This window comes from Cucumis sativus, chromosome 6 (assembly GCF_000004075.3).
Source record: "Cucumis sativus cultivar 9930 chromosome 6, Cucumber_9930_V3, whole genome shotgun sequence".
Classification (NCBI taxonomy): Eukaryota; Viridiplantae; Streptophyta; class Magnoliopsida; order Cucurbitales; family Cucurbitaceae; genus Cucumis; species Cucumis sativus.
Window position 1 is genome coordinate 6,151,638 of NC_026660.2, and position 20,014 is coordinate 6,171,651.

At 32.7% G+C, this 20,014-nt stretch overlaps 3 protein-coding genes across 3 annotated transcripts; all 3 read right to left on the minus strand.

The window, feature by feature from the left end:
* Positions 1 to 286: 286 nt before the first annotated feature.
* On the minus strand, positions 287 to 2,951 carry LOC101203556 (eukaryotic peptide chain release factor subunit 1-3). Its single transcript, XM_004140515.3, has 3 exons — positions 2,662 to 2,951; positions 1,053 to 2,456; positions 287 to 809 (listed from the first exon to the last, which is right to left on the minus strand). The coding sequence occupies exon 2, from the start codon at positions 2,437 to 2,439 to the stop codon at positions 1,129 to 1,131; it is 1,311 nt and encodes a 436-aa protein (XP_004140563.1). The 5' UTR covers positions 2,440 to 2,456; positions 2,662 to 2,951; the 3' UTR covers positions 287 to 809; positions 1,053 to 1,128.
* Positions 2,952 to 3,447: 496 nt separating this feature from the next.
* Positions 3,448 to 7,660, minus strand: LOC105434386 (nucleotide exchange factor SIL1). Its single transcript, XM_004140611.3, has 8 exons — positions 7,173 to 7,660; positions 6,173 to 6,264; positions 5,848 to 5,998; positions 4,919 to 5,046; positions 4,685 to 4,843; positions 4,412 to 4,597; positions 3,954 to 4,160; positions 3,448 to 3,861 (listed from the first exon to the last, which is right to left on the minus strand). Exons 1-8 carry the CDS (start codon positions 7,414 to 7,416, stop codon positions 3,841 to 3,843), a joined length of 1,188 nt encoding a protein of 395 aa, XP_004140659.3. The 5' UTR covers positions 7,417 to 7,660; the 3' UTR covers positions 3,448 to 3,840.
* A 3,208-nt stretch (positions 7,661 to 10,868) lies between these two features.
* On the minus strand, positions 10,869 to 12,922 carry LOC101206855 (UPF0481 protein At3g47200). Its single transcript, XM_031886723.1, has 2 exons — positions 12,158 to 12,922; positions 10,869 to 11,796 (listed from the first exon to the last, which is right to left on the minus strand). Exons 1-2 carry the CDS (start codon positions 12,785 to 12,787, stop codon positions 11,059 to 11,061), a joined length of 1,368 nt encoding a protein of 455 aa, XP_031742583.1. The 5' UTR covers positions 12,788 to 12,922; the 3' UTR covers positions 10,869 to 11,058.
* Between the last annotated feature and the right edge of the window lie 7,092 nt (positions 12,923 to 20,014).

Genomic DNA, 20,014 nt, shown 5'->3' on the forward strand with positions numbered 1-20,014 from the left:
CTAAGATCCACATTGTTCATTAATAATTGCAAAATAGATTTGAAATATGTAACAAAGAAGAGAGAGATTCCAACTCTAAATTTTAATGTTAGAGCAAAAATATATTTATGATAGAATAGCATCTGTTTTTCCACCCTGACTCGAGGCTGTTTATGGTAAAATTGAATCCAATTCACCCTAAATGAAATTCGACTCCAATGAGACTCTTCCTCATTTCTAGACATTGGCATCCACACTTACAACTTCACAAAAGTACAAACTTTTAAATGCATACCAAAATGTCATATTTAGCTTTGCTAATTAAGCACTTTATATAAACAAATTCGATAGAAACTCGGCTCAACTAAAGAAAAACACTTCTCATCTGTAAGCAGCTCCTAAAGGAAAGGTGTCTCTAGACCAAACAAGCTTACACTAAGCATACTATTAACGAATTAAATATCGTTTAGATGTAACTTCGGTTTCAGAAACAATTTCGTAGCCTAATTCTCAGAGATTCAAGAACCAATCCTAACAAGAACAACCTTCAAATATTGTAAAATGCATATGAATTCAGATCCAACTGACATGGTTTATGATTATCAGCATCGAAAAGTAGTCGAAATGACACAAACTCAAAAAGTTCAGAGCTTACGAGCATTGAATATTATTGCAATACTTCAAACATTTTGTAACTGAGTATCTGATCTGCTGTAGACAGCAACCATTCCACGAGAACAAGGGCGGAGCACTGTGGCAAAAGATTGGAGCACGCATCCTTTAACGATCAATTAGATAGACGCCAAATCCAGATCAAAAGGACATAACCCCTACAGGTAGAAAACATTGATTGAAGCACAGCGTATAAGTATAAATTAAGACAATTATTGGTGGAAGCAACAAGAACAAGCGTGGAGAGATGGGTTAATTTAAATTCAGGTCCTTTTATCCTCATGTTCATACATGTGCCGGTTGAGCTAAGCTCTTGTTGGCGAACAAGTATGGAGAGATAGGGACTAACTAAATCTTATAAAAGCCTTCACAAATCTTTTCCAGTTCAAACCAAGACTAACCTCCGCGAACCCTGGGCGCTGGTGCAAGCGCATGATCCCCCATCTGCACCAGCCACGGGGAGTGATTGGTTGATTGCTATTCAGAATCATCGTACTCTTCCCCATCAGATAGTTCATCAAATGATCTTATGTCAAGCTGGTAACGAAGAATTCCTCCAATACCACCAAAACCTCTGCAGAACTGTGATCCTTCCTGTGATTTATTGGTAACGAATTCCAGTGTGCAACCAAACTTCTTGTACTCGTTTGCAAACCATTCCAGCAACGCCATTTTTTCTTGAACCTCCAACTCAGAGGAGGTGGCGGGGTCACGAAAGTTGCTTTGATTGGCTTCCTGTTCCTTGTTCAAGTGCTTTATGATAATCTCACCGGTGGAAGCATTCTTCAATACGTACCTATTGATATCCAAATTTTCCCAAACAATGAGAATTTCAACAGCACCCATCTCCAGAGCTTTCAGTGTGTCATCAACACCGAAAACATATTTCCCTGTGTCCTGGCTAATCTCTTCAAAGTATTTTCCAATCAAGCGCTTCTCCTGTATAAATTTCACATTAGATAAGATTTCGGATGACAATTCAATAGCCTGATTGAATCCATTTTCCCCTCCATAAGAGACATCGACAACATTAAGTATTTTGGCCTGAAGACGAGGATCAAACATGTCGGATTGACTGAGCTCGGTTTTGAAGTCAGCTGATCCAGCCAGTATCAATCCTGCAACGTTGGGTTGACTAGTGGCAGGATTAATAAAGAACTGGGTTGCAAGCTCTGCTGTTTTCCTCACATAATTGTGCCGCTTCTCCATCCGTAGACGAGCAAACCTAAGTGCTGACTGCCCTCCTCTTCCATGTTTCTTAGGAAGGTCGACACTAAATTTGTGAAGGACTTCACGTGTGTTTCCACTCAATGTACCAAAGAGTGTCCCATTACCATCCATGACAATGAAGCCAAACTTGTCATCAGATTCTAGCAATTCATTCAAGGCTTCCGTATGAAACTTGTTGTCACAAAGATAAAGAGATGCATTTATAGGCCTGAAAGGCTCAAAATCAATGGTGACTTTCTTTTCTTTTCCATCCTCAGTGACGATTGTCCCAGTATACAACACAAGCCCATTTGGAGGAACCTTGTTATACAGCTTGAGTCTCTGCTGAGCAGATGTGATAGCGCCCAAAACAGATTGGCGATTCACCCTGCTCTTAATATTCGAAGCAGTTCCAAATTCATCACCAAGCATCTTAGTAACACGAGAAATTTGATCACGCGGAGGCATAATGAGAGAGATCATGCTAGTCCCATTACCTCTTGCAGCTTCAAGTGCTTTAATCAACTTCTTAATTTTCCATATTTCAATGTTCTTATCAGTTTCATGAGCATCAGCCATCGTAATAAATGAAAATACTGCAGCAAAATGACAAAATACATGAGAGGATGCATTGAATCACGAAAATTGATCGTTTCCATGAGAGACCAAGCAGGAAAAGCTATTAAATTAACTTTCAAAGAGATACAACAGAAGGACCAGTGGACGTTTTGAAACGATTTACAGCAATACAAGAACATATGATAAAGAAAAAAAAAAGAAGTAAAATCGAGAGAGAGTTACCGCCGGCAGGATGGGTGGTGGAGAGAGAATGATGCCGCCGCGATTGAAGTTGGTGAGAGAGAGCAGATGCCGGCCTCTAGGATGGGGAATTAAGCTCGTAAAGTATACTGGGGTCGGCAAGAGAGATCGTAGAGGGATTGAAGATGGCTGGCAGGACGAACGTCGAAGGGAGGTGGCGTGGTGTGAAATGGTTGAGGCGAGGCCACGAGATATTGGGATGGATTAGAGAGGAATGGAAGAGAACGTGGAATTAGGGTTCGCTTCCTTGTTAAGAGAGGTCCTTTTGGTATTTCAAAAACTACATAAAATATACAAGGATAGTGACTTTTGATTAATCACTACCTAGTCCATTTCATCCTCAATTTTGAATGATTTCTTATTTCTCTAAAATAAATTTTTATTTCTAACGAAACATACTAAAAATAAAAAAGAGAATTAAGATATAGACGAACCATCATGGGTTAACTTGTGGTAAAAAAATCATGAACTCGAATAGGTTATTCAAGCTGATGTTCATACCAATTTACATTACATGTACAAGACAATGCATCAAACTCTATAACATTTGAATGTCTCGTGATCTTGTAGTCATTCATTTTAGATGTAGTTGGTTAATGCATTTACATGTTAACACTTTTTTCTCATTAGTTGGTTTACTTGATTATGTTGATTGATTGTTGCATCTTGAAGTCACTCTCTAGATAAATTTGATTATTAAGACACTAAACCCAATCCAAGAGACGAAAGCACTTTCCACGATATTAAACATTATAACCAATCAGGATATGTAACCAATAATTTCCAAGTTTGAATAAAGAGAAAATACTCCAACAATTTCAACTTTTAATGCTCTTTTCAGCAAGATGCAAGGCATCATCCCCACTTGGTTAAAGAGACTTTACAAGGCTAATTAACTTCTTAATAATTTTCAGTTTTCTTCGATAACAAATAGTTAAGAATAATATTCTACCAATATATAATTTCTATACACCACACACAAATTCTTCACTCTCTTCTAGTACTAAATTCTCAACAAAAGTTTCAACTTTCCTAAAAGTTGTGGCTAGGATGTATCTCTTTCTATTGGAGGAACCCATTGAAACAGACTAAGTTAGTAGAGAAGCATTGTATATGACAAACTTCAAAGCTGCAGCTAAAATCATCCTACTGTACTTCTGTTCATGTTGGAACCTGCATTCTCTGAAACCAATAAATCATGTTAAGTCCATTGCTTGGAGGTTATTGACTCACAGTCACAAGTAACTGATCTGAGAGTAGAAAATAGAAACTACCTTTCCCAGCTTTTCAAGGAAAGTTAGCTCCACTTGGCTTCGTAGATCTTCCACATCCATTGCATAATCCCGGTGATCTTCCTCTTCCATTAATACCTTCAGCTTCATCCTCATCCTCTCCAAAGCAGCATCCAACCCACAGAATTCTTTTAAAACTTGAGCTTTGGTTGTTCTCAGAAGCAGGAGGTTCTTTAGAGCAATGAGGGCCTGTAAATGCATATCAAAATCTTTCGTTTGAATAGGGGCCAGAGTTCATGCCCTAGACAATTTGTTGAATAATTCTGGAATAATGAGCTAAGTAAACAGGCATCTTGATTGAAACAAGAATAACACAGTGTCTTTATAGCTTCTTCTCCAAAATAAACATTAATCTATATGGAGATGTTATTGTTAATATGCCGACAAAATAATAATGAAACAAAATGCAGAAAGATTTGAGAAGGAAAAGAAAAAACCACCTTCTCCTGGAGATCGATGTCTGTTGAATGGATGAGATTTACCACGGACTTCAAGAAAAGGCGATCTCCAAAAAATGGCCTTTCAGCTTCATCTGGTTTTTCTAGCTGTGTCACAGCCAAATCACTTACAAGAAAAACAGCTTTCTTCTGCAATCTGATATCCATGCTTGAGTTGCTTAAAATATCCTAGAGAAACAAAAACAAACCGTCACTTTGACAGAATGTAGCATAAAAGTGGCATATATATCTTCTCCTAATCTTCGGTGAAGTTACCTGAAGCATAATTTCTCCAGCTTCGGCATAGAATAATTCCTGGCCAGATAAATTATTTTGAACCAACGAAGAAATAGCATACAATGCCTTGATGGCTTCTTCTACAAAATCAGATTTTGCCATCGACACTAATTTTGCTAGTGCCCCAAGTTCCAATACCTGAAAACAAGAATGTAGCTGGAGGAAAATTTCTACAATGAGATCTATTAAAATACTTGCAGTGTATGGACGTACCTGCTTTTGAACAATAGGATTATTCTGACTTGCTTTTCCAAGAATCCATGCTGCAATTTTCCTAACATCAGGATCAACATGATTAAGCTCGCGAGTAAGTACAGCAAGGCCACCAAGTTTGTCCAAATCTATGGGAAAAAAGAATCAAAATGTGAGAGAAGGTAAAATAACAAAGTAAAAAAATAAGATTAAGAATTACTGAACCCACTCAAAAGCACCAAACACTTAAAACAGCTAAGTCCAGTAGTGGGAAATTTTCAAGAATATCTCATGAATGCATGTATTTGAGATTGCTTACTGAGAGTATGTGCTTTTGAGGGGGGGGGGAGAGGAAAGACTATCAAAGTGATAGAACCCGGATATATTGAATACATATAGGATAACGAAAATACATGATAAACCAATTGATTCGAGGTATGTGAACCCTCCCTTCTTGAGGTCACTCACAAGTCTACCTTGAGATAACTCTCAAGCCCTAATTCACTCACCAAATATTGCTTATCTTCACCATTCCCCACTCCCCCAATTTTTGAGGTCACTCACAAGTCTACCTTGAGATAACTCTCAAGCCCTAAAATTCACTCACCAAATATTGCTTATCTTAACCATTCCCCACTCCCCCAATTTATAACCACAAATATAACTGACTCCCCGGCTAATTACTATTATGTCCTTAATACCCTAGTTACCCCTAATACCAATCCTATCACAAAGTTAAACTTAAAACAATTGTTTCTTCAAGAACTATTTTAAAGTGTTTTCTAAATGTGACGTGAAATGTAAGGAATTGAATGAAGAAATTCACAAGTCCCCTGGCTCACACAGTAATATAGTTCATGGCCGCAGCCAACTGCAACAACTGAAAAAGAAAGTTGTTCAGCCTGTGGCTGTTCCAAGGATCCACAGCTAATAGTGATGCTAGCACTAACCATTTGCATTGTCTATTGGCTCAACAAGTACCAAAAGCTCCTGTAATGCCCGATGGCGATCTTCCAATGATAGAGAGGAATTTTTCAAGTCATCCACCGCAATTTGCATCAGCTTTGCATCTGATGGCAGCTTCAACTCCTCTATCAGGTCCTACAAAAGCAGAGTACTCTAATGAGAAAAATAAGTATCCAGAGTTGCACAATGCATGGTTGGAAACATTTAATTAAAATAATAAAATTTACAAAAGTATATTAATTACAAAATATTCCTTTCTTTGATAAATTTTTATGCAGAAACATAATTCATTATAATTGTAATTTGTACCTTAATTTCTTCTTGACGCTTCTTTATCTCATTTGGAGACAATCGTTTCACATCCTGTGCAGTATCCTTTAGTTTTGCAGGATCAGAATGGCCTAATCAGACAAATACATTAATCAGGAAGTTGCAACCGTGTGAAACTTAGAATACAAAAGAAGACTGCAACGTACAAGCAATGAAAACACAGTTCAAATCATATTATAAAATTAATTTCAGATGTAAGAAAAATAAGATCTCTGGAGTTAGTATAGATATTCAAGATTTTTTTATGAGAAAAACTTTCATTAAGTAAAAAACAAAAGAATACAAGGGCATACAGAAAAACGAGAGCCCAACAAACCACCCCACTTACAAAAAGGGAACCAACTAAGTAAAATATTGCCTATGGAATAGTTACAAAAGTTCTTCAATCGAAGCCCAAAGAGGCACATGAAATCTAATCAAGGACCAAATCTCATGAAGATACCTCTCCATACCCCAAAACACCCTATCATTCCTCTCCCCCCAAATGTCCCAAACAACCGCACACACCTCAGCGAGCCATAGAGAAAACCCCTTTATCTCTGAAAGGCTGATGGAGGAGAAACTCCTCGATCGTTGCTCTGATTCTACATAAACCAGCAAAGCTAACACCGATACTGTTATCTGGCAAGCCTTGCTTGGTATAGGGTCCTTGGGTGAGTAGTATATATGGAGCATGAGAGCTAAGTTAGACTCATAGGTTACACTTCCCCCAATCCTACCCTATTTACTCTGACAAAATGTGTAACTTATGCCACATTATAATATGAAAAAAGAATTTTTGAAGTCTAGAAGCACAATAGGTGAAGTTTGAAGTATTCCTGTGCAGAACAATGTTGCAAAGACATCTCAAATAACTACCCCGATATCTCACACAAGGCTCAGTGGCATGAATTCCAGTCATCCTATGATTGCTAATACTACCATTTAAAGGCATGACCTTATATCGGAGCAGGAAATACAATAATGAAAAAAAGAGTACCTATAGCCCACTGTAACATGCTATCGAGGGAAGAAAAGCCGCCATCAAAGCCATCGGCGTCGTGAACGACAGATGCAGCGGCGGCGGCGGAGGAATCTTCCTGGGGCCTATGGTCGATAAGGAGATCGCCCTCTTGTTTAGCAGAAGACCAGATTAAACCTTCCAAAGAAGAGTCATTTGCATCTACAATCACCAATGTCAGAGAGAACCATAAACAGAGCCCAACAACTAGGGAACGCCTCATGGTGTTTTCTTTTCCGGAGTTTGAAATTCCAAAGATGTGTTGGGTAGTTTTGTTTTTCCCAAGGTAATGGAAAATTGGGGCAGTGGGTAGGATGGGAAATGCCGGCGGGAGAAATCCGAGAGAGATTAAAGGTCGGGGAAGATGGGGAGAGTCAAGAGAGAGTGAGAATGATTTTTCTTCAAAAGTTAAAAAGAGAAAAAAATGGAGTTTCCTTCTCTCTTTCCTCTTCTTCGCCGCTAAGAAACGAAATCTGAAGACTATGCTGTGTGTAATTTTGCTAAATTAGTAATTGTTTGCAAAATTAGAAAAAAAAAAAAAAAAACTATAATAGTTCTATTCTAACAAAATTACTAATAGTTATGACAAAAATTATCGATCTCATACAATTTTTTCTTAGTTTTTTGTATTGTACAATATTTGCTATCAATCTATTCTTTAAAAGTTAGACTTAGATATATGTCGATCATTACCCATCTCTTCCATATTCTTCAAAATTAAAAATTAATTTAACACATGAAAATTGAGATCGTACAATTTATTAAAATACATAAAAATAGTAGTCTCGAAAATGTGTCTAAGTATTTCTCATTTTTAAATGTCGTGATTAACTTTTGAAGAGCTCAAAGAGTCCAAAAATAATTAGATTAAATCGATAATTAAACTATAAATTATTTCAAATTCGTACAGTACACACTATATATATAATAACAAAATAGCGATTTTATTACTTATATATATATTTTATATATGAACAAAGATAATAATACAAAAAGAAAAAAAGAAAAAAAAAACCCAAAACAAAGCTTTGTATAAAGACATACATGCATGCATTTATTTATTATAGGGGTAGCACACTCATATCATCGAGAAAAAAAAATTAATAGTACTAATATATAAAATCGTTTGTCACGTGACAACTTGTAATTCAAGGACGATATTATTTGGTAATATCCCCTTTAATACTTATTTGTGTGGAAACCAAGAACTTGGTAGACGACTTGAATAATAAGGATAGCGAAACCAAATATAGCGGCAATGAATGAGATAGTAGTCCATGGGTTTTGAAAGTAATTTTGTTTAAGATTAGCAAACCATTTATACCGTGATTTATCTTATTTACAAATACAACAAAATATTTCCGTATATTATTTTGACGGACATAGATATATCTCATGTTAATGGACTTATTTTAAAATCAAACTTCAACAAATTTAAATGAACCCTCCTCCCAATTCAACAAACTCTAATCTTAGTATTAAGAACACAAACTAAATTCTTTAGAAAGTTAAAGAACTTTGTTTGGTAGGCAATAATATTTGGAAAAAAAGAATTCAATATCCTTTCTTAGATGTGTATTTGACAGTGGATTAAAAAATTAGATCTTAGTTTTAAAAAATGGTTCGAAATGTTTTTTTTTTTTTTGTTATAAAACATAATTATAAATTATAAAACTTATTTAGAGTTACTTACTAAATATTATTAGATTAACTATTAGCTTGTATTAATTAATAATCTATGAATAAGTTTTATGGTAAAAAATTTAGGTATAATTATTATTTTACAATATCATATAAGTTTATAATATACTATATTGTATTTCAAATATATCACAATACTCTATTTCATAATATGACAAAATATAGACCAAATTATCATATATGTACATTATGCAAGTAGACACGTAGATAATTTAATCTTAATCTATCACAATCAATATATTTTGGTAAAGTTTTTTCGATGAATATTTTGTTTAACAATATTGAATGAGATAATAATATTTACCAAATGGTTGTGTACTCTTGAAAAAAGTGATTAGTTAAATTGAAGGAATATATAAAATGGAATAAAATGATAGATTGTGTAAACTTTTGGATTAATGATGGGGGCATCATTCTTAGATTGAATAAAACTTGCCTTGATTGGCAAGAAATTCACTTTCATCTATTTTGCTTTTACTTTGCTTTAATTTCTTAATTTATTTATATTCTAATCTGCCTGCTCACTCCTTATGAAACACATGATTTCAAATGTTGTTCTTTTATTAACTTAAATTAAATTAATGGCACATTTCTTCATATGGATTCTACTCAAGCTATTTACTTTTTTTAAAAAAATCAAGTTTTAATATGGATTATATTTTTTAAAGGACTAAAACTTCACTCTTAGAACAAATTTGGTCATTGCTTATGACTCAAAGTTGTCTCAAAAATCCACTTTTTTTTTTCATGTTTATATTTACTTAATATATTATAACAACAATTCAAGTGTATAATATAATCTTAAATCTTTGATTCAATCCAATGACTTAAATTAATGCATGAAGGTAAATTTAATATTAATTAAACACAATCCAACACTTGTGGGTATGAATTTTTGGGGAGAAAATGTACAACTTATGCTATGCACAACAGTGTTGCAAAGACATCTCAAATAATTCCTCCCATGTCTTACACAAGTCTCAATGGCATGAATTCCAGTCATGCTAGTGATTGCTAATACTACCATTTAAAGGCGTGAACTTAATATCGGAGCATGAAATACAATAATGAAAAAAAGAGTACCTATAGCTCACTGTAACATGCTATCGAGGGAAGAAAAGCCGCCATCAAAGCCATCGGCGTCGTGAACGACAGGTGCAGCGGCGGCGGCGGCGGAATTTTCCTGGGGCCTATGGTCGATAAGGAGGTAGCCCTCTTGTTTAGCAGAAGACCAGATTAAACCTTCCAAAGAAGAGTCATTTGCATCTGCAATCACCAATGTCAGAGAGAACCATAAACAGAGCCCAACAACTAGGGAACGCCTCATGGTGTTTTCTCTTCCGGAGTTTGAAATTCCAAAGATGTGTTGGGTAGTTTTGTTTTTCCCAAGGTAATGGAAAATTGGGGCAGTGGGTAGGATGGGAAATGCCGGCGGGAGGAATCCGAGAGAGATTGAAGGTTGGGAAGATGGGGAGAGTCAAGAGACAGTGAGAATGTTTTTTCTTCAAAAGTTAAAGAGAAAAAGTTGGAGTTTTCTTTTCTTTTTGCTGCTAAGAAACGGAATCTGAAGACTATTGCGTATGTAATTTTCCTAAATTAGTGTTTTGCATTATACAATATTTGCTAATCATTTTGATTTGGTTGCTACATTTTCAATTAATCTGTTTTTGAAAAAGTAATACTTAGATGTATATAGAGCTTTTAACTATCTCTAACATATTCTTCAAAAAAAAAAAAAAAAAAAATTAATTTGTCACATGAAAGTTGAGATCGGACAATTTATTAAAATGCATAAAAATAGCGATGATGTTCGAAAATGTGCCCAATTATTTTCATTTTTAAACGAAATTATTTTTCTTATGGTGATTAACGTTTTAAGAGCTCAAAGAATCCATGAAGTTTAGATTAAATCAATTTCAAATCCCGAAAATATACATATATACATAAACAAAGACAATCCATACAAACGAAAAAAAACCCAAAAGAAAGCTTTATAAAGACATACATCCATTCATACATGTCTAAATTAAATTTATTATAGAGTAGTATACTCATATCATCGTTCAAAAAGAAAATAATAACAATAATTAAGAATAATAATAAAAGTGTTTGTCATGTGACAAATTGTTATTCAAAGACGATAATATTTGTTGATTCTCTTTTACTATTTTGTGTGGAAGTCAACAATTTGGTAGACGGCTTGAACAATAAGGATAGCGAAACCAAAAATAGCACCAAAGAATGAGATAATAGCCCATGGGTTTTGAAAGTAAGTGTGTTTAAGATTAGCCCACCATCTATTCCATGAATCATCACAATGTATATTCACCAATTGATGCACTTCTGTTAAATTATTGCTCCCCAAATCCAGAGACACTCCTTTCCCAAGTACACTAAACAAATTCGCCGCTTCTTCATTGTTCCCAAGTGCATTGGCTATTATATTATCATTCGACAATAGCTCGACATCTTTATCAATGTCGATCAAATTATTCATCAACACTACAAAAGATGTCACTTGACTTCCAACGTCATGGAGTTTCTCAAATGCCATCACATTTAGTAAATTTGTTTCGGTATTATCATCTACAATTAGAAGTGGCAGTTTCAACACGCCTTTTTCAAAACTCACGTTTTCAAGGCTTTTGTTTTCACTTTTTCGAAATCTTATTCCAGCTTCGCGAAGTAGTGTTGCCTGTGGAATGAGTTGACACTTTAGCCCGAATTTGTCGTCCTTGTTATTTTTCTTTATTTCATCCATATTGGGATAGCTTAGAGTAGATGGATACAATAATGACGCTCTATACATATGTAAAATGTGCTTCTTTTCCACTATCGCTAGCTCATCTTTCTCGACAAACAATAAGTTGCTTATAAGTGAAGTCAAAGTTGTATTTTGATCCTGTTAGAACCCAAAATCATGCAAATTGTAAGTATTAGATCGAGGATAGAAGTTCTTCCACTGTAGAATATTAATTTTGATGAAAAACCGATGTGAGGATCCTACATTTGAAAAACCTCTCGTATTTATAATTAAGACAAATAAATTAATACATTCTTGTTGTTAATTGATTATCACGATGCTTATTTAATATGGTATATTTATATTTTTTTTGTGCAATAAAACTACAAAAGTTTTAATCTTGTTTCCAGTAAGATCATAAATTTAGAATTTACAAAATTGAGATGTTTTTGGTATTGCAACTTTACTATAAAATATGTGTAGGATAATATATTAAAGATCGTAGATTAAGAATACGTACCTTTCTAATTGGTAATATTTCATACAACAGCTTAAGAAGCTGGAAAGGCAGCTGATTCTCAAGCAGTAAAATGTCTCGCTTTATATCTGATTTCAAAGTAATTAGCGACTTGTAACCTTCATCGTTCGAGAAGAAAACCAGCATGAAACACCCATCTATAATCATCATCTTCATGAACTCAGCACTGCCAGCATTATCCTTCCACCAACCCTCATCAAGGTCATCATATTCTCCATACAGATCTTCCAAAATGTTCGACACATTTCTCACAATCGACTCGTAATCGACTCCTTTGACGTCTACGAGATGCCGAAACACTTTCAGTTTTTCCTGTTCCATTGGAGCCAAATTTTTTTCCCCATGATGGTACGGCCCAAACGAAACCATGTGTGGCATGTACGCTTCCTTATGGACATCTTTAATGAAGTTTGGTATTTTGTAAATCGAAGGTTTGATGGTTTTTCCTGATGATCCCAACTTCTCCACAGCTACTGATTTCATCAGCAGTTTCTTCAGATTGTCTTTGACTTCAACTACCACGGCATTGTCCATTATTGGTAATTGATCTTTATGATCAGTTGATCTGCAATAGATGGGCAGCAGCATCTGATTCTCTTCCGCCTCCGCCATATTTTATTTCTCCTAAACTTTGCTCACCCAAACTTTAATTTGCACATTCATTCTGCAAAGCCTCATGTGGTTATATACACACACAGTTATACTATACTTGTTTGGGGTTTGAATGACAGCTCAACTCAAAAGTGCTTATACCCCAAGTTTATTTCCACTTTGTATAAAGTGAAATTGAAAATACCTTTTCTATTTTTAAGGGGTATTGTTTAACTTATTTTGTAAATATAACAAAATACTTCAGTCCATCAATTTTTGTATGGACATTGATCTATCAATCAAATTCAAATAAACTCTAATGTTAGTATTAAGATCACAACTAAATTCTTTAGAAAGTTAAGAATTTTGTTTGGTAGACAATAATATTTGAAAAAAGAAACTCAAATTCCTTTCTTGGATGTGTATTTGAAACTGGATTCAAAAGTTAGATCTTACTTTAAAAAAATGATTCGAAATGTTTTTATTTTATAAAACGTAATTAAAAATTATAAAAATGAGTTAGAGTTTACTTACCAAAATTAATTTTTTACAATATCAAATAAGTTTATAATATATATTATATTGTGTTACTACTAATATTATTTTTAAATATAGCAAAAATATCAAAATATTTATAAAATATATTTATCTGGATAGATCAAACTATATTATATATGTATCCATTATTATACCAATAGACATATAAGGTAGTTTATATTATTATTTCAGGATATGTATATTTAGCTGTACTCATGAATATTTTTGAGAAGTTTTTTCATTATATATTTTGTTTGAAAAAAATGAATAATTGATATAATAATATTTATTAAAGGTTTCTGTCTTTTTGAAATGTGATCAGTAAATTGAATGAATATATAAAATGGAATGAAACATACATTTTTCTTTTTTTGAATAAATCTAATTTGTAAACATTGGGCATCAATCTTAGGATGAATAAAAGTTGCCTTGATTGGCAAGAATTCACTTTCATCTCTTTTGCTTTTACTTTGCTTTCTTCATCTTTTAATGTTCTCACTTGATTTCAAATGTTTTCTTTTATTAATTATTGAGTTTTATTAAATTAATAACACATTTTTAATATAAAGCAAAATATATATGAAATATATCAAATTTTCATATAATTATTTTAAACAATTTTGTTATTTACCATAATTTCATCCCAACTCTGATTAGTTTATTTCTTTTATAAAAAATCTAAGTTTTAATATGGATTATTTTTTAAAAAAATGAATTAAACTTCACTTTGAACAACAAAAATGGTAAATTTCTTAGGACTCAAAGTTGTCTGAAACGAAATGTGAGTTGTGCTTTTGATGCCAAAGTCATATTCACTTAATATATTATAACAACCTAAGATGAGATAATTTTAAAAAAATCAATTCAATCGTTGTTGATTGATCCAATAGATTAAGCTAATAAATAATGAAGATAAATTTAATATTAAATATATTACTTAACTCGATCCCTCACTTGTGAGTTCGATATAAGAAGAAAGCACCACAAGTGAAAATGAATTTTTGTCGGAAAGAAACATTCTACACGACTTCTTAATTAGTGTGCATGTGACTACGTAATGTTAAACCTCCATAATTTTGTAATAGCTTTTAGGAATTTTGTGTTAGATAAGGTTTAAAAAATTATTGAAATTATTTTGACAAATTAATTTTTTTTTCTGTATAGAAAGCATATTATAGACATTTGAGGAAGTTTGTTTTCCTTTTCCTTTGGGTTTAGTCGTCATCAAGCAGATACAATTAGGCATCAAAGATATGATCAGTGAGTTTCTTCTTCATCAACCCCACGGTGGAAAGGATATATTGTTCCTCGTCGTTGACACATGGATGAGGGCGCTATCACGTGGAATCTTTTGGGGAAAGGTAGAATACAAAGTTTAATATAATGAGTTGGATAGGAAGCCTAGTAATTTTTGTTTTTTAAATTATTCTATAGGCATTATTTTTCTTGATTGACCCTTTAGTAATGTTTTTATCTCTTTGGGTTTTCTGCATGTCTTTCTGTTCTTTCGTTTAATTTTTCTCAATAAAAATAGTTAATTTAGTTTAAATAATCAACCTCACACATGGATAGTTGCAAGAGAATTTCACCATCTTCTTCCTGTCTACCGTTGCTGAGTTAGGTTAGGTTAGGTTACAACTAACTTACCTCAACCCTACCTTCATCTTCTATTCACGGTAAGAACTCTTCTTTGATAGACAAAATGTATAACTTATGCCACATTATAATATGAAGAAAGAATCTTTAAAGTCTAGAATCATAAATTAAGTTAAGTTTGAAGTATTCTTGTGCCGAACAATGTTGCAAAGACATCTCAAGTAATTCCCCCAATGTCTTACACAAGGCCCATTGGCATGAATTCCAGTGATTATTGCTAATACTACCATTTAAAGGCATGACCTTATATCTGAGCATGAAATACAATCATGAATAAAAGAGTACGTATAGCCCACTGTAAAATGCTATGGAGGGAAGAAAAGCCGCCATCAAAGCCATCGGCATCGTGAACGACAGGTGCAGCAGCGGCGGCGGAATCTTCCTGGTGCCTATGGTTGATAAGGAGATCGCCCTCTTTTTTAGCCCAACAACTAGCGAACGCCTCGTGGTGTTTTCTCTTACGGAGTTTGATGGGTTGGGTATTTTTGTTTTTCCCAGCTGAAATTCGAAAGATAAAAAGCAGGTAATGGAAAATTGGGGCAGTGGGTAGGTTGGGAAATGTCGGCCGGAGAGATTCGAGAGAGATTGAAGGTCGGGAAGATGGGGAGAGTCAAGACAGAGTGAGAATGATTTTTCTTCAAAAGTTAAGAGAAAAAATGGAGTTTCCTTTTCTTTTTTCTCTTCTTCGCCGCTAAGAAAAAATATGGTGTCTGTAATTTTGCTAAATTAGTGTTTTGAATTATACAATATTTTGCTAATCATTTTGATTTGGTTGCTACATTTTCAATTAATCTCTTTTTTAAAAAAGTAATACTTAATATGTATCATTCTCCACATTAACCATATTCTTCCGAAAAAAAAAATAATTTGACACGTCAAAGTTAAGATTGAACAATTTATTAAATACAATGCTTGAAAATGTGATTAAGCTATATACATCCTTTCAAATCCTCAATACATACATATATATAAATATAAAGTAGGACAATCATACAAACGAAAAAAAATCCAAAACAAAGCTTGATAAAGACATACATGGATGCATGCATGTCTAAATTAAATTTATTATACAGTTAATATTCATATCATTGTACAAAAAGAAAATAATAATGGAAGTGTTTATCATATCATGACAACTTATTATTCAAAGACGATAATGTTTATTGATTCCCTTTTATTTTCTTTGTTTAGAAGTCGACAATTAACTTGGTAGATTGTTTGAACAATAAGGATAACGAAACCGAAAATAGCGGCATTGAATGAGATAATAGACCATGGGTTATCGAAGTATTTGTGTTTAAAATTAGCACACACCATCTATTCCATGATTCATCACAATAAATATATTCATTCACTTAATGATGTACTTCTATTATTTTGCTATTCGAATCAATATAATAGGCACTCCTTTCCCAAGCACACTAAACAAATTTTCCACGTCTTCATTGTTTCCAAGTGCATTGGCATATATTTCTCTTTGACAATAGCTCGACATCTTTATCTATGTCGATCAAATTATTCATCATCATTATAAAAGATGTCACTTCATTTCCAACACCATCGTGCAATTTCTCAAATACCATCACATTTAGTAAATTTGTTTCAGCTTCATGATTAGACTTGCCAGTTTCAACACGCCATTTTCAAAACTCACGTCTTCGAGGCTTTTTTATTTGCTTTTTCGAATTTTTATTCCAGCATCGCGAAGTAATGTTGCTTGTGGAATGATTTGAGTATTTACTACATGCTTGAATTCGTCGTCGTCATTTCTGTCGTTGTTCGTTTCTTTATATATTCTTCTTTTTTTTAAAAGGTTACCACCACAAATGGGCGGGTGGACGCAAGCATTTCCTTCATTTTGCTTATTTTTAATATCCTTATACAACAATGAGGCTCTATACAGAATGTGCTTCTTGTTTGTTATCGTTGGCTCATCTTTAGAGTAAAATGATAAGTTGCTTATAATTAGTGAAGTCAAAGTTTCTCTTCCAACTTGTTAGAACCAAAATCATCCAAATTATAATTATTAAAATTTTGATGAAAGCAATGTTGAGGATCTCATCTCGTATATATTTATATAATTAAGAAAGGTGAATTAATTATTCCTCTTGTCGTTAATCGATTAACCTCGAGTTTATTTAATAAGGTATATTATTAGAGAATTCATAAAGTACGTGAACCATATCCAATAAAAAAATGTGTAGCAAAAGACATCCTGATAATTGGTGAATGATTATCATCCAACGTCAAGCCTTTTCCTTTTTGCATTACTTAGAATATGATTGATCATCATTCAGTGCTCTTCAGACCTAATAAAATTCATTTGTTTTTCTCTTCAAATGTTTAATAGATCTTCAAACTTCCAATTTCATACGTCTAACAAGTTTCTAGACTTAAAGAAATGATGTCGTCTAATAGTTCTTCAAACTTGAAAAAATTCTAATACATCTCTAGCTAAATTTTCAATTTCAACTATGACTAGTCAATCCTCAAACATATATATATATAGATTTTGGTGCAAATAAATTTTAAAAAGGTTGAACTTAAAGAATTAATGAAAAATATGATAGAATTTTTCAGTATAACAAAATAATGTTGTTGAACATTTAAATTATTAAGGTTCAAACAAAGGTGGTAGGATATATAATATATTAATTAAGATCATAGATTAAGAATATGTACCTTAAGTGGGAATATTTCATACATCAGTTGAAGAAGTTGGAAAGGCAGCTGATTCTCAAGCAACAAAATGTCTCGTTTTATATCTGATTTGAAAGTAATTAGCGACTTGTAAATTTTATCTTTCGAGAAGAAAACCAGCACGAAACACGCATCTATAATCATCATCTCCATGAACTTGACAGCATTCTCCCTCCAATACTCTTCAAGATGATCTTATGCTGCATATAGATCTTCCAAAATGTTCGACACTTGACTCAAAATCGACTCGTAAGTGGCAACATCACCCTTTACCAGATGCCAAAACACTTTCAGTTTTTCCTGTTCCATTGTAACCAAATCCTCGTCCCCATGATGGTATGGCCCAAACGACAACCAACTGTGGCTTGTCCGCATTCGGTTGGATATCTTTCATGAACTTTGGTATTTTGTAAATGGAAGGTTTGATGGTTTTTCTTGATGATCCAAACTCGTTCACCGGTACTAATTCCGTCAGCCGTTCCTCCATATTGTTCTTGACTTGAATTACCACGTTTTTCTTGTTCATTGGTAATTGATATTTATGAACATTTCTGGAATAGATGGGCAGCAGCGTCTGATTTCTCTTCCACCTCCGCCCTATTTAATTTCTTCTAAACTTGGCTCACCCAAATTTTGCACGTTCATTTTGCAAAGCATCGTGTGGTTAGATATACACACATACACAGTTATACTATACTTGTTTGGGGTTTAAATGACACAGTTGAACTCAAAAGTGGTTATACCCTAAATTTATTCCCACTTTATATAAAGTGAAATTGAAAATATTATACTTTTACTTAAGGGGTATTGTTTTCAAATAATATAGAAAATCATGTTAATTTATTTATAAACATAACAAAATATTTTAGTTTCACATCCATCTATCCATATCAATGGACTTATTTTAAAATCAACCCTCCTAATTCAAACAAACTCTAAACTCTAATGTTAATATTAAGATCACAATAAATTGTTTAGAAAGTTAAGAATTTTGTTTGGTAGACTATAATATTTGAAAAAAGAAATTCAAATTCCTTTCTTACATGTGTATTTGATAGTAATTACTTTCTTATATGTGTATTTGATAGTAGATTAAAAAATTGGATCTTACTTTAAAAAATGGTTACAAATGTTTTTTTTTTTTGTTCTAAAACATAATTAAAAGTTACTCACTAAGTATTTATTAGATTAACTATTAACTTGCATTAATTAATAACCATGAATAAGTTTTATGGTTAAGAATTTATGTATAATTATTATTTTACACTATCGTATAAGTTCATATAATATATTTTATTGTATTACTTTTATTATTTTTAAATGGAGTAAAATGTTAAAATATTTATAAATTATGACAAAATAAACAAGTGTGATAGATCAAATTATCATAAGTAGATACATATGATAATTTATCTTAGTCTATCACGATCGATATGTTTTTTTGAAGTTTTTTTTTTTATAAATATTTTGTTTTAAGAGAGAATAATATTTATTAAAGAGTTGTGTCGTTTTGAAGAGTGATAAGTTAGATTGAAGAGATATATAAAATGGAATGAAAGGATAGATTGTGTAAACCACTAAAGAGAATTGGATTGATGATAGGGGCATCATTCTAATCTTAGGAGGAATAAAACATTGCCTTGATTACCAAAGAAATTCACTTTCATCTCTTTTACTTTGCTTTCTTCATTTATTAATTATGTTCTCATCTGCCATCTCACTCCTTATCAAACACATGTTTTCAAATGCTTTCTTTATTAATTTTTTACATTTTTAATATAAATCTAAATATTTAGAAAATATACCCACAATAAATGGTTTCACTCATTAAAACATATGTGTGTTTAAGAATATAAATATGTATTTTTATACATTATAATATATTCTCAAAAGATGATCATAATAATTTGAAGAGGAAAGAAGAACAAAGTAGGAAGCCAAAGTGAAGGTTTTTTCTGGTTGGTGTATATATATGGTTGATGTTTTTGATGAGCTTTATCCTATCTTTATCTTTATATTATTATTTACAGTTTTATGTGAGATTCTTTGATATATAATTTGAGTAGGAAGATTGTTGAAAAGCTCTTCACTCATGTTTTTCTCTGTCTTCCTTCACATTTTGGTAATCAAACTTTACGTACAATTTAAAGCATATGTTTATCATTTTTTCATGACTTTTTCTAAATTGATATAATTCAAGAAGAGAACTAAGGTAAATTAATGATTTTTCAAGTTCAGATACATCGCATTTTAATCTCTGGTTAAGTTTCTTGTTTTTAATTTAATTACGAAGAAGAATGATATTTTTTTTCTAATTGAGATGAGAAAAGAATTAAAGCATATTAATTAATAGAC